General features: G+C 44.4%; 1 protein-coding gene across 2 annotated transcripts in view; it reads left to right on the top strand.

Moving 5' to 3' along the window:
- The window catches only part of SLC1A2 (solute carrier family 1 member 2), a 140,442-nt gene that overhangs the window by 63,395 nt on the left and 61,715 nt on the right, over positions 1-15,332 (top strand). The window contains exon 1 of one of the 2 annotated variants that reach the window (XM_037128260.2): positions 11,208-11,280. The exons of the other annotated variant lie outside the window; for it this stretch is intronic. Within the exon in view, the coding sequence (XP_036984155.2) occupies positions 11,213-11,280 (68 nt within the window). The 5' untranslated portion in view covers positions 11,208-11,212. Of the gene's footprint in view, positions 1-11,207; positions 11,281-15,332 lie in introns of those variants that run through there. 2 annotated transcript variants of the gene reach the window in all.

The following is a 15,332-nucleotide window of genomic DNA, read 5'->3' as shown; positions in this document are numbered from 1 at the left end:
AAAAAAAAAAAACCAACAAAAATACAAGGTATGGCCAAAGTAGGTGTACAGCTGTGACCACGCAAAGTAAATAATAATAATTGTTATTTCCCATCTCACAACTGTACACCTACTTTGGCCCCACCCTATATTTTAATAGCCTCCCCCCCCCCCGTCCTACTGGGCTAAAACCTCCTTTCATTCACCAAGTTAATCCCTGCAAACGGTTTTTTGCTTCTTCCAGATTTCTCTCCATGCATAATAAATGTACAGACACGTACAGAATTTTTATATATCTATATCTTGGTCATTATTCCACGTCAGCCTATTCAGTGATACATCATGCTTTTTAACAGGTGCATTTAGTCTTTCGCTGCATCAAAATGTAGCAGATATTCAACCATCCCCCTATTGGTGAAATTGTGGTTACGCCTCAGGTTTTACTTTTACAAACATTCCACAAAGAATTCACATCCGTGCACACACACATTTCTCTAGGAAAGATATTAAGAAGAATGTTTGGGGGGTCAAAACGGGTTGCATACTTCTCATTTTGATAGAAACCACCAAAATCAACCGTCCCTCCACCCGCCTTACAACTTAGACTTCCACATGAATTTTCCCATGTCCTTGCCAATCGTAGACGTTATAACTGAAAAGTTTTGTCAATCTGATGTGCCAAAATTGTTTTCATTTACTTTTCCCTGATTTCCAAGGCAATTGAGAACCTTTCTGTGTATGGCTTATGATGCTTCACATGCTGTCGGTCTTTCTTTGACATGGTTTCAACATTTTCATTGCCGGGACTATTTCTGAACCATCTCTCACCAGGACTGATAGGCAGCTGGTGGTTAAAATACTGAAATATTTTCATACTTGTTGGTAATGTGCTCCCACCCTAAGTGTCAATACCCTCGCTCTGCTCCCTGCCTCTCTGGCCCCTCACCCCACCTCCTTGGGAGGCAGCCCTTAAGAGGTTAATTGCAGCCTTGCAGGCGACCTTCAAGACCTGGTTTCTTGCAGTCCCAGCCTCTATTCTGGTTGTTTGGCACCCTGATGTACCATTAAAAAATACTTGGCAATCTCCTCCTCGACTCTCAACCAAATGTACTCAACTTGCACTTTATGATGCTGAGCAGTTTCTGGCCTCTGAGAGATTCTCACTAGCACTGCTGGTTTGCTTCTTGAACTGGTCCTTGCTTTGTGCGCTGATTTCTGGGGATTATGCTTACATAATTTCCTCTGACCTTAGCCTGCACAGCGTAATCCAAGAGGGCATGATGGGGAATAAGACGGCCCTTATGTAACTTGTTATGTAAGAGGGCAGTGATCTGAGGCTCACTGCCGTGTCTGCAGAGTTTTCTAAGTCTTCAAGTTCATTTGGGCAGAGGTTTGTATTGTCATTCAATCAACTGAGTTCTTTACAAAGCATTTCTTATTTCTGAAACAGCCACTTGAAAAGGGGAAATAAGAAAGGACAGGATGGCTATTATGTGACAGGTACGTGGCAGAAATGAGTGTATTCAGTAGAATCTTCTCTACAGCCCTCTCTCCTTGGGCAGAAAAGGAAACTGGGGCTTTCAGGATGAAAGTGAGGTGCTGAGGATCATGGAACAAGAGAGGGGTAGCACTGTTCTTCCCACGGAACATGTGTGTGTGTGTGTGTGTGTGTGTGTGTGTCTGGGTCTCGGGATGTGGACTGATGCAGAATCATATCCCATCCTTTTGAAGTGTTCAACTTTGTTCACCAACTTGTCTAAAGTCAACAGGAAGCTCAGACCTTTCTGAGGACTTCGAGTGCCTTGGTGGTCAGGCTGAGACCAGCCAGGAAAACCAAACTCTGTCCTGGACCCGGCTGTGCCCAGACAGACTGGAGGCTTTGTGGCTGAGACTTTGGACTCTAATGCCATCCTCTCTCCTTTACCTTTGAGCTGGGGCAGACCCCACCATAGCAGCTTCCCTGCAGCTTCTTTACCTGGCATGAGCTTCTCTCTGCTCAGAGAGATGGCACAGGAGTAGAGCTCCTGTGAGGGTAAGTTGTGAAATGGCCCATGGAACAAAGTCTTGGAGGAAAAAGCTGAACCAGGAAGCCTGAGGAAATGGGGTTCTGGTCATAAAGAGAAGAAACCAAGAGGGTTGTCGTGGGATATTTTGGTAATTCCCTCTTATAGTTAATGCTTACATTGAAACAGTAATAAACACGTGGCAAACCATGCAAGTTGTGCTTGAAGTTGTGTGATGATCAATGAGTCTCCCTCTCACCTGAGATGCCCCTTTATTCATTCTCCCATGAACCTTCCAGAAATATTATCCATAATCTTTGTAGATAAAAATATATGTGTAATTTATATATATATATATATATATATATATCAATCTATCTGTCTACCTAATCATCCATCCATCCGTCCACCCACCCATCCATCCACCTATCCCTTCTTCCTTTCTCTTCAACTTACGCTCATTGTAGACCTGGGTGCTGGCTTCTGCTACTCATCAGCTATGTGACATTGGGTAGGCAAGTCTTAGTATGGAAAATAACTATGTCTATTTCAAAGGATTGTTTTGTTGTTGTTGCAAGTGATAGAAACCTAACTTCATTTGACTGAGACTGTTGAGAGAATGTACTGGCTTATTAGCTGAGGAGTCTAGAAGTAGCTTCAGGCATAGTTGGGCCAGAGGCTAAAATCTTACCATCAGAACTCTTTCTTTCTCCATCTCTCTTTGTCTTCAAATACAGGCAGGTCATTTCCATTCAGGCTCTTGGCAGCTCTGGACTTGCATCCTAGCAGCTCAGAAACCTCAGCAAAAAATGACTCTCCTTGTCATTATTTCTGGCAAAATTCTGAGGTCTGAACCTCACATTCCCATCCCTGAATATTTGTGACCAGATCAAAAAAACATTGATTTGCCTGGCCAGAGATGGGTAAGTGGGTCAGCTGTACCAAACCACAGGGATGAGAGGGGAGGTGCCGTGGGGGAGAGCCCAGAGGCTCCAATCAAAAGAGTAGTAAAATGATACTAGGTAGGCAAGAGCAGCAGGTGTGCAGAGAAGCCGTCTGCAAGGTGGGTTTTTCCTCTTTTTTGGGTAAGGGGCCAGAAAACAATGTTAGTGTTTCTGCTGCAACTTACTCAACTCTGGTCTTGTAGTACAAAAGCAACTGTAGACAATAGGTACATGATGGATTTGGCTGTGTTCTAATAAAACTTTATTTACAGAAACAGGCAGTGGGCTTGGATTTGGCCCACAGCTGTAGTTTGCTGACCTCTGGTCCAAGAGGCAGAAAGCACAGGCAGAGCGTAGGACGTTCTTCACACACCTGTTCCAGAGACATCAACAGATGACCTCTGGTACATTCAAAGTATTTAACAAATGCTGGCTATTATTATTACTTTCTATGTTGTAAGTGGGGATAATAACAATGGTAACATGGATGATAATGATAACAACACCGATAGGATCAATGAGCTATACAGAATTATGAGTAATAGCCGTGCATTCCTGGACTATTTCTACACGGTTAGCGGAGCTCCCACCCCACATGCGCACAGAGCTGGAAGGAACTGTAGAGAAAGCCAATGCCAATGTCTCATTATACAGATAAACCTTGGCCACATAAATGGAGTCAGACAATAAAGATTCATTGATTTTTAAAATTTTTTCACCAGAGGACTTCTTTTTTCATTGATTTAGAGAGAGAGGAAGGGTGGGAAGAAAGAGAAACATCCATGTGAGAGAGAAGTATCTACAGGTTGCTTCCCAGATAGCACCCCAACAGGGGATCAAATCTGCAACCCAGGCGTGTGCCCTGAGCAGGAATTGACCCTGCGACCTTTCAGTTACAGGACAATGCTCCAACCAACTGAGGCACACTGCCCAGGACAGATTTTTTTTTTTTGACCCAAACTAGATTGTGTGATGACTTAGTATTGGTAAGATTCTTGGCATGTTCTTGCACCAGTAGAAAGACCTGATTCTGGACCACCCTGAATCGAGTTTTATGACTCGAGAACTCCCGGCTTCTGGGATGACTCACATATCTGTTTTACGTGAGGATTACCAAACACCTCTGCCTTCATTTGAAAACAATGAATAAAATGAAAGTTACTCATTGCCTTACTCACTGCCCTCTTTGTCACTGTTGCTGTTGGCTTTGCAAGCTGCCAGCCATCTAAACAGCTAGTTTTCAGTTTGGCTGCATGCTGGCAAAAGGGTGCCCTCCAATTCCCCCTCCTCGTGGCCTCAGAGAAGCCTGTGACCACTTTTATCTACACTCAGTGGGTCAGCACCACGGGCCAAATTCTTCACAACTGGCAAAACCCTCCTGGGTTTTGGTTAGCCAATAACCCTGCAATGATCCAAGAGGTAAATATTTGAAACCACAGCTTTTTAGTTTTTGTTGATTTTCCCCCAAATGATTTTATTATGTAGGGTCAATAAAAATATTTAGTGAATCAAAAAACAAGCCATAGAATCCTCTGGTCCCAAGCACTCTAGAGAACTCAGTTTTCTCGAGTGGAACAGCATGAAACATTTGGGACTTCGTTTACCATTCCTCTAATCCAAGAATCAGCTAACTTTTCTTTTGTTTTGTGTAGGGTCAGATAGTAAATATTTTAGGCTTTGTGGCCATCTGGTGGGCTACGATTTATTTGCTGACTCCTGCTCTAAGCTCTCATTAGTTAGAAGGAGCAGACCAAAGGATGGAGTATTTGAACTGGCTGCTCAGTTACTTGATGTAGTCAAGTAACTTTAACACTTGGGCTTCAGAGTTGGACATGCAAGCTTGGCTCTGTGGTTCTGCTGCTTCCTGGGTGCTTTTAGGTTTGTTAGTCCCTTCAGTTTCCTTGTCTACAAAATGGGGATAATAATAGTCCCCCTTATAGACACTATAGAGCTGCTATGCTCTCAGAATGATAGCAGTATAATCGGTAGTTATTGATAATCAAGCCCAATGGATAAAAGAAAATATTCGATAGTGTACAGTTAAGCACTGACCTATCTTGTCACTGTCAAAGAGAACTAGGTTTTTCTTGGGGAGTGCCAAGAAAAACCAGCTTTTAAAAATTTCCATCCTTTATTGAGAATGCCTGTTAGGGAACTATTAACACCAACTTCTCAACAAGGGAAACTCTGCAGAATCTAGTGTAGTTCTTATTTTCTTACAAAAATGCTATGTAATTGAAATACACCATTATGTTAATTTTAGGTGTGCAACCCAAGGATTTAATATTTGTATACCTTGCAAGATGATCAGCATAATAAGTCTAGTCAACACCCACCACCTTGCATAGTTACACATTTTTTTCCTCGTAATGAGAACTTTTAAGGTCTACTCTCTTAGCAGCCTTCAAATATGCAATACAGTATTGTTAACTATAGTCACCATGCCATACATTAACACAAGTCACCACGACTTCTTTATAACCCCCTTCACCCATTTCCCCTGCCCTCCACCTGCTGCTTCTGCTGGAAGCCATCAATCTGTTCTGTTCTCTTTAGTTATTTATTTATTTTTAGATTCCCCATATAAATGAGATGTCACAGTATTTGTTTTCTGTGTGATTTATTTTACTTACCAGCATGCCCTCAATGTTCATCCGCATTGTTGCAAATAGCAGGACTTCTTTTTACCTGCCTGGATAATATTCCATTGTATATGTGTGTATATCACATTTTCTTTATCCATTCATTCTTTAGTGGAAACTTAGGTTGTTTCCATTTCTTGGCTATAACATGGGGATGCATGTGTCTCATCAAGGTGGTGGTTTTATTTTCCTCAGATAAATACACAGAAATGGAATTGTTGGATCATATGGTAGTTGTATTTTTTACTTGTTGAGGAATGGCATACTGTTTTCCATAGTGGCTGCACCAATTTACATCCCCACCAATACTCGTCATTACTTATCTTTTTGATAATAGCTATTCTAACAGGTGTAGGGTGATTTCTCATTGTGGTTTTGATTTCCATTTCAAATTTTTGTGTAGTTGTTGGATATCTGTGTGGTTTTTTTGGAAAAAAAATCTATTCATAGTTTTGGTTTTTATTTAGATTTTTTTGCTGTTGAGTTCTTTATGTATTTTAGATATTAAACTGTCATCAGAAATGACTTATAAATATTTTTCTATTTTCAGTAAGTTGCCTTTTCATTCTCTTTGATGCTTTTATTTTCTGTGCAGAGGCTTTTTATTTTGATGTAGTCCCACTTTATTTCTGTTTTTGTTGCTTTTGCTTTTGGTGTCAGAATTTAAAAACCATCACCAACACTTACATCAAGGAGCTTACTTATTTCCTCCCAGGAGTTGTATAGTATCAGGTCTTATGTTCAAGCCCTTAATACAATTTGAGTTAATGTTTGAGGTTGGTGTAAGGTAGTGGTCTGATTTCATTCTTTTGCATGTGGCTGTCCAGTTTTCTTAGCACCGTGTGTTGAAGAGATTCTCCTTTTCTCATTGTATATTTTTGCCTTCTTTTCCATAGAGTAATTGACCATATAGATGTGGCTTTATTTCTGGGCTTTCTATTCTGTTCTATTGATCTTTGTACCCGGCTTTAGGACAATGCCATACTGTTTTGATTACTATAGCTTCATAGTGTAGTTTGACCAAGTAAACTTTTTTCATCATTATCTTCTACAGGGAACAATCTGAGCCCAGAACATATTTGCTTTGCATCGTTGCTAAGACCCTAATGCTAAATCATGACAGACCATCTTTTCTCCAAAAAAGGAGGTCTCACATTCTTAAATAAAAAATTTAAAATGAAAAATTATTCTCTGAACATTTTCTTCAGCCATAGAGCTAAGCCAAATGATCTGTCTCAGGTCAAGATTATCAACATGGGCTGAGCTCAACAGGTGAGGAGTGACTGTAGGCCAAAGGAGCTCTGGGGCCTCAGCTAATGAGTTCCCTCCGACTTCACCCTGCTGCCCTGGAGTTTGCAACTCCTGTTACTATGGCTGAAGTTGGAAAGAATTTGGCCAAAAGCCACATATATGCTCAACCCCCTGGGGGAATCCAGCTTTTAATAACTAAGTTTTACAAATATTTCTGAAGAATTATGAGCTATGAGGTTGAGGTTGCCCATGTCTATGATTCATTAACTAAAAAAACATCTAAGGCTTATATATTCTCACATTTAATTTCCAGGACTTTGCAGCCACTGTATTGTGGTGAGAAACAACTGGGCTTTTGATAGAGACAGACAGGGTGTGATTCTCACCTCTGCCCTCTCCTAGCTATTTTACAACAGACGAATTACTTAATCACGTTTCTTCATCTGTAAAATGACTAATAATCACTCCTCGCATTGTATAAAATACGTGTTAAGAGAGGCTGCAGGAAACTGCTGACCAGCTGGACTGTACAGGCTGGGGTCCAAATGATGGCCTCTGCACTCCCCCGCCCCCACTGCAGACTCGAGAAAAAGAAGAGGCTGAAGTCATTCTCAACACTCAGCGCTTGCTGAGTCATTACTCTAGGGAGTTCTGCCCCCGGGGTTATTGATAACAAGGAGGTGTGGGGAGAAGACCGTGAAAACCCTGCTCCGCTCTCTGTCATCGCCTAGCCAGTCCCTGACTGATCCTTAAGCTCTGCCCCTACCTGCTATCAAGGAAGTCAAGTCCCCAGATCAGTCGCTTTCCTGTTTTCACACTTTTGCCCCCTGGGAAACTTTGCTCAAACTTGTGAATTATGTGGCTTCTTTAGTAATGATGTGATTCACTCTGTTAAACCTTACTATACCTACTCTGTTGCCTGGTAAATAGATATTATTCTTGTTTGGGGATTTCGTTTAGGCACAAGAAAAGGCCCAGCTGTACAATGTCGCCACTGAGTGGGACAGGGGCTGCGAACTCAAAGGAGCTGGCCGGTGTGTAAACAAAACCAGATGGTGGTTTATTCTCCTTTTAATATTTCTTTCAGGAAAACAGCAGTGCAAGCAGGATGACGAATGATAGTTGACACTTGGTCTCTGTCAGTGAGCAATAGGGATTGGAGGGGTCTGTGGCAGACTGGAAAAATCCTGTCTGTCTAAAGAACAATCACTTTTCAGTTTTAGCTGATTGTTGCTACAAAAAGAATCAAGATTTGAAGATTGCTAGATTTTCCAGCACTTTAAGAGGTTGGAGAAATATGGATTTTAACATAAAATCTGTTCGTTTCTAAATGTTAGAGAATTCAATTTTTAAAAACTCTCTGTGTTACCCCTTGAGTTTATAAGCACCTACACAGACTGAGAGGGTGAATTGGTGGGGGAAATGGTCATGGGACTAACACCTCAGAAACTGTGTATTCCATTTATTCCAACACTCCCCAAGAGGAAAAGCCGGCCCACTCCACTCAAGTTTTATCATGTTCCTTAGACAAGAAAGTAGAAAAACACTTTTAGTAGTTCTCAATAACAAGGTTGAAAAAGAAAGCCTCGATGCTTCATTAAGGAAACTTTAAATGATTGGTAATTTACTGGAATTTGTTACTGCAAATTAAAAGCGGTTTTAGAATTAATTCCCAACTTTTTATCATTAATATTGTTAAAGCTATTGGTTGTTGAACTTTGCAATACAGGCCTCTGCCTACAGGGGGCGAGTGGATTCTATGACTAATCTGTTATTTGTGGTGTAACCCAGAAGGAAAAGTGAACTTTTCCAGGGTGGCGCGGAGCAGACTTCCGTGGGGGTCCTGGGTAAGCTGTGTAGGGGTGGGGAAGAGACCCGCTCCCAGGAGCGTGCCTGTGGCACAACAGCTGGGCAGCCGCTGGACAGTCCACCAGGACTGGGTTTTGCTCAATGGGCCGAGGAAGCCGCGAGTAAGAAACTGCAGGCAGTGGAAGGCGGAGGAACAAAGATGCTGACAGTGACATCTTATCCCGCGTTTGCTGGGTGGTGTGTGATGTCAGACGACCTTCTCTTCTCCCGATTCCATACAATGATGAGGTCTCTGTAATGGAATGCGGAGTTGGATCTGTTCTCGAGGAAGGGCGGGTGGGCTGAGTGGAGCTGAATGTGGGACTAAGGTAGACACGGAGGGGGCGAGTAGAGCAAAGAGGCAAAATGGCCCCTGGTAAAAAAAGCCAGTGTTAACTCAAAACCCTGAGGATGCCTCTGGAGTCCAGGGAACTCATTTCAAGTAACACCGTAGATTTTTATCTAACCCTTATTACTTCATTTTGTCCCAGCATTTAATTTGATCAACTGGTTTTTACTGAACACCTATTAGGTGCCTGGCATCGTGCCTGCCATTGTATAGCAGATTCAAGTAAAGACAGGACGTGGCCTTTGTTTTGGTGTCATGATTTAAGGGCCAACCAGACAACTCCCTGACACAGGAAGAAATGATGGTGAAAGATTTTACAGGTTGCGCAAGATTGAACCTTTCTTCCCAAGCCTCTGGGATGAGGGAGGGGCTTTTGCCTCAGTGGCTGTGGAGTGAAGTGAGGTTGATGGTCGGGGGGGGGGGGGGGGGCCGACATTGGCGGACCACTCCCAGGGGTGTGAAGGACTGGTGACGCTGGAATGACTTCGGGACGTGCATAAAAATCGAGTTATGACTGTGTGTGGTAATTAGGAGCCCCGGTTTGTTTTGGCAAGATCCTCAGATGTTCGTTTCAGCTCCTGGCAGGCTTCCAGGGTAAGGAGTTGGTACATCCTTTCCTCCTGCTTTGTTAGGCTCCTCTCCATACCCACATCCAGAGCAGGAACCTTTCATCCAGTGCCTGAGCTGGGCAGGCTCCCGCCACTTGCTGCCTAAGGCGCCTCCCAGGCCGTGTCGACTTGGGGTCCCCCTAGTGCCAGTAAATCATGTCTCTTGACAAAGTCTTATGGAGCAAGTGCTGGGTCCAGGGGTAGATTCAGGCCCTTCCCTCACAGTCTAAAGTCTAGTGGGGAGGACATTCAGACATTAGGAAAACAGTATGAATGGGATGAAATGTGAGCTGCAGCATCCGGAGGCGTGAAAGTAGGTTGGAGGCTCAAGAAAGGGTTTTTCCAAAAGCCACATCAAAGAGTCAATGAAGATTTCAGGTTCTAATATAAGGAGTAATACAGTCCTTGAACAAGTTGAGCTGCAAATGGCTATTAAAAAGGGGGGAAATGGGTAATGCAAGAGGATGTGGTCCACTGTCGATCTAGGCTTGCCCAAAAGGAAGGGCTTTTGAAGAGTCAAAGCCGCCCAGTGGCAAGATGGTGAGTTGTTGAAGTCACAAGCGCCGCTTCACTGCTCTGTTCAGGCGTTGCCGGGACGTGAGCAAGCATGCTGACCATGAAACAGGCACTGGGTGCTTTCAGAAAAGTCCGGAGAAACAAGCCCCACCCAGACGTACCGCATTGGGCCTTGGAGACATGTATTTTTCTTTAATAGACTTCATTTTTTATGAAGTCTATTCATAAAAAATTTTAAGCTTCTCGGCTTCGTGAGCTCGGGCAAGTTCAGGACTCTCCTGGAGCCTCGGTCTCTTCATTTCTGAGACGGACCTATTTTGTCGCGGGGACAAAATGAGTTAATGAGTGTGAATGGGAAGTTATTATTAATGTACTCGTTAATAAGTTAAACTGATGGAATGATGGTTATTGGTTATCATTTAAAAGATCAACGCAAGGAGAAGAGCCCCACAGGGACTCTTCTTGTGGGAGACAAACAAGGAAACGTGTGAGAATGGGTTGCAGGTGTAGGCATGGGGGAAGAGAAGAAAGATGAAGACGACAGACTCCCGCTTTGCAGACACATCACTGTCCTGTAACCTGGGCAACCCCAAAGCCTCACTGTTTCCTTTCCTCGGAAGGACACTCTTACACATTCCCAAAATATAAGTGGTTTTTTTGGACAAAATTAGCACCTATTCTTTTGCTGGCAAATCATTAATATGGGAATCAGCCACTGGAAGGCCAAAGCTAAATCAATTGTATATATTTACTTCCAACACCAAATTTAGTTTGCTGGTTTATTTCAAATGCTTTATTCAAACCTAACATGCGTAGAGAAAAGCGCACAACTTTTAAGTGGCCAGCTCGGTTAATTTTCACAAATTGTACACATGCAAAACTTGCACCCACAATAAAAACAAAAAGAAAATTGCTAGCTTTCAGGAAACCCTGTTGAGGTCAGAGAGTTTTAAACACAGTTGACTTTGGAACTGACTGGGCAATAGCTTGGAGTTGGCAAAGTTTATGTCCACTGTCCTGACTTCCCCTCCTTTTTTTTTTTGGCTTTTGGGTGCAGTTCTGGGCAGGACCCATGACAGGGGGTTCGCCGCAGCAGGTCCTGTTCTTAGGGAGACATCCGAGAGGCTCTTCAACACTGAGGTCAGTCAGGGGTTGCTTTTCCCTGGGTTTCTGGCTTCAACCCGGCGCCCCTGCTGGGATGCAAAGGAACAGGTCCCTCAGGACAGTTCAGCGCCTGGGAGCCAGGAGTGAGGGACTTTGGAAGCCCTGAAACGCCACCCCTCGAAAGCGTAGCGTGGCCTTTTGAATGCCAGCCCTGGGAAATCTCATCATCTGCGTGGTCATGATGTTCATCTGTCTTCTTGCCTGGAACAAAGGGCGGGGCGGGGGTGGGGGGTGTGGTGCAAGGTTGGCTGCTTAGTCTAAAGGAGAGAAAAGGCACACAGTCAGTCTGCTCTTCTCAGGAAGGGGAAAGCAACTGTAAGGTGTGACCAAAGTGCCCAGAAAGTCCCAGCTGTGGTACACCTTGCCCAGCTTCTGCAGGTGCCTAAAGGCACTGCAGCTAATTAATATACTTAGTCTACACCCCAGCTACTCCCCTGTCCTGGAGACTGATGGGGAAGGCTCAGTTTGGGAAGCTTCAGGGGCCAGAGAAAGAACCTCCCAGACTTGAGGTCAAATCCAGAGCTCTGTTAATCAGGAGAGCACCTCAAAATCAGAATCCCATTGAGTCCTGGATGGACAATGAGTGTTCGTGCTCCTTGGCAGAAGGACCCCATTTTCAGAGGGTCCAGATTTAGAGAGGTTGATCTCGGCATTTGTGTGTTTCCCCTGAAGGTCTCGTTAGCTGAACCCAGATTGGGTCATGGCTGCAGCTTCTTCTGCTCCCCAGGCCACCATGCCCTGGGCACAGCTGGATCAAAGCCACGAGGAAGGAATGGTCAGTTCTGTGTGGTGCCAACCTGTACCTTCCTGCCACCCACTGGTTTTCCTAATGCAGCTGTTTGGGCTTTTGCTCTTGTTTCTTGCATCTTTTCAGATTTTCTAGTCTTTCAGAACATTATCCATTAAAACTGAGTGTCACCTAGAACCTGTGACTGTAACATGCTTTTTAAAAAATCTATTTCTTACTTATTCATTTAGTCACTCAACATACAATAGTTGAGCATCTACCTTATGCAAGAAACCATGCTGGATGTGGTGGAGGCAGAGTCAAATAAATCAAGACCTTGCCCTCAAAGAGTGTATATTCTAGTGGGGAGAAAAGACAAGTACAAAAATACCTTGAGAGAGGTAAGCACAGGTACGCACAGGCAAGCTACAGGAGGAACATCGAAAAAAGTAAACTTGGGACTCCATGAAGACTTCCCAAGGGAAGTTGTGTGTGAATTGGGTTTTGAAGAAGAAACAGAAATCCGTCTAAGAACTGGGTTGGAGGGGGCAGTGGGGAGGATGTTTCAGCTGGAGGACACAGTTCGCTTCAAGGCGAGCTGGAACAGGGCAGGGTTCCCTGCGGCTCACAGGCAGGGTGCGTGCCAAATGGGTCTCCCTTGGTTTATTGTAGTTGTGTGAGGTTTTCAAACACATTTTCGTGTTCCATGAAGCAGAGGTGGGTAGAAATGACTTCAGAATCAACATGCTGACGGGGACCGGGCTGGCCAGTGTGCGCCTCGGCCATGGTATAATCTTTATTTGTAGAAGAGGTCCCCAGTTTGGGATGATCAAATGCCCCACCCCAGTCTTGCACCCAGGCCTGAAGTTTCACTTTTCCTTGGCGTCTTCTTACTTCTGCTTTGGTGGCGAGCCTTTCTGGAAATGGGCAAATCCGCTGGGTCAAGGCCAGCTCAGGCCTCTACCCTGGGGAGAATTTTACAAACGTTCAGAGGTGTTATCCTTAAAGCTGTACTCCCAGTGTTCTGTGAGAGGTTTTCTAGTCATTCCATGGTGTTGAAGCTTACAGCATTGGGACCTTCCAGGTCCCTAGCCTCTTGGACTCTTCTGGGACTTTCTTTCAACAGTAGATAAACTGTCTTAATGCTGTCTGGCACTGTTTTAGACATTTAAGACAAGGGAAGGAAACTAAAATTGAGTGTCAGTTATGTTACTGTTGGTGCTTTCATGTTATTTAAGCTCTGTCATGACCTGGTGAGGTGAGGAGTATTGCCCAAAAGAACAAACAAACACCTTGTCCTAGCCATGGCTGGAACACAAGGATTTTAACCAAGAATCCAGGGCCATGCAACCCTGTAATTGTATCCACCAAGTTGTCTCCTGATGCTGCTTATCAATGCTGGCGTTTTCCCTCCTGTTCCTGGGCAAAACGGATGCTGTCGTTATTGATCCTTTCATAGGTTTACCTCCCACTGCTTCCTCCTTCCCCCTGATGTGAGGACACCCAAAGGCCCCCGCCGCCTCCATATTTGCCCTTTAACTTATTACCCAGTTTGGGTCCTCTGACTTACAAAATGATATGGAGAAAAGACCTCTTTCTCCCAAATTTTCATCTTGAATGTTTCTGGTGGTGCTGCCTTTCCAGTTCCAAGCAGTTGGCTGCGAATGCAGCATGTGGCTTTTTTGATGACTTAGTGGTGAATTTGGCAATTGGCTGGCCCCAATGCCCTTTCACCTGTGCATCTGTGTCCTCATGGAATTGACCTGCCCATCTGAGAAATGTAGGCTGAGAACTGGTCAAGTGTGGATGGGGGTTGAGAAGATGGCCATGTCTGAGCCATGTGTCTGAGCCATTGACCCCTGATTCAGCTTTAGTAGTGCTGGAAAAGCAAGCTTTTGCAGCAGAGATAGGAAAGGTAAAGATGGGGATAGAGACAAAAAAGGGGTGGTTACTGTTGGTTTCTCTCTGGGCTCTCAGCCATGTCTGCCTTCCCCTGGAAGGGCTGTGGTGCCGTGGCCCGGCTGTCCCCTTGTGGTTGCCGTGGTGATTTGTCTCATGGTCGGTTCTAAGCTTTCTCCATCCTGGATAGAATGGAAGAGAATAGAGGCTGCATCTCTGGAATGGAAGGCTACTGATAGCCCCTTGAACCCAAGAATTCGAAAACTACAAAAATTTAGAACATTAAAGAATTTCTAATCCAACCCTCCTTTTTAAAGGTTGAGGGCCTGGGACCTAAAAAATGAAAATCAGCCAAAACTGACACCTAAATGCTATTGCTATCTTACAGTAAGAGTGTGTTTTTATCATTTTGTAGCTCTCACTCTTCTGTCTGTTGGTGTGGTCAGGTAACTTTCCATCCCTTTTATTCACATACTATTTCTGACACCCCAGTTACCAGGAGCCCTGGAATTAGAGCCCAGACCTGCCCCCCCCCCCGACTTTCAGTCTCATGTTTCCCACCAGTTCTGATTCCGTCATGACTCAGGATAATTTCACACCGTGCTCTTTAGGCTGGACCATCCAGTACTCAGACGCTACAGAAGAGGTGTGTCATTTGTGAAGTCTGGAGTTCCCTGGCAGGACCTGTCTCACGTGTGTTCTTGTGACCAAGAAATAGATACGGTGGCTAAAAATGAACTGAAGAAGGGACAAAAGGACACGTGAAGATTGTGAACCTCTAGGTTTCCTTCATAGGGTCTGTGAGACAGACACCACAGTGTCAGAGAGAGATTCTGACTTCTTGGTCAATGGACGTTCTTGACATTAACCAGGTCTGACAGTCTCTAGCGAGGGTAGGGGAACTGGGGGGCTGTTGGAAAGGCCCAGCTGTCTCAGAATTCCAGTCCCTTTCACAGCAACGGTGGCATTCTCTAGGGAGCTGGGAAACCCCACACGTGGGTCCGTCACAGCCATAATCTCGGCTTCATGGTACCCAGGGCTCAGAGCTGACACCGGTGGTATTTCCAGTATTCTTTTTCGAACATACCAAATACCTTAGGGGGAAGTCCCTTCAACAAACACGAGTTTTGTTCTCAAGGACCTGACCCACTAGGGCAATTTCTGGGGGAAACTGTCTCTTGTTTCCTCCCCAAGTTCTTGGACTTGGGCAGCAGAGGGCCAGAGGGGTGATGCCCGTTGCAGACCTTGAATCCAGTTGCTTTTAGATTCCCCGGGAAATGTTCTGTTACTACCTCCCTGAACCAGTGAGGGAGGAATAAAGAATTTGGTGCCAGATAAGGGGATGCTGAAATGTGGAGGTATGAACTCTGAATCTGACCCCATATCTACTGAGCCTATTATC

The sequence above is a fragment of the Artibeus jamaicensis genome, unplaced genomic scaffold, assembly GCF_021234435.1.
Source record: "Artibeus jamaicensis isolate MK-2021 breed Jamaican fruit bat unplaced genomic scaffold, CSHL_Jam_final contig_797, whole genome shotgun sequence".
Lineage (NCBI taxonomy): Eukaryota > Metazoa > Chordata > Mammalia > Chiroptera > Phyllostomidae > Artibeus > Artibeus jamaicensis.
The sequence above is the reverse complement of the archived record's forward strand: the minus strand, read 5'-3'. Positions and strand labels throughout refer to the sequence as shown.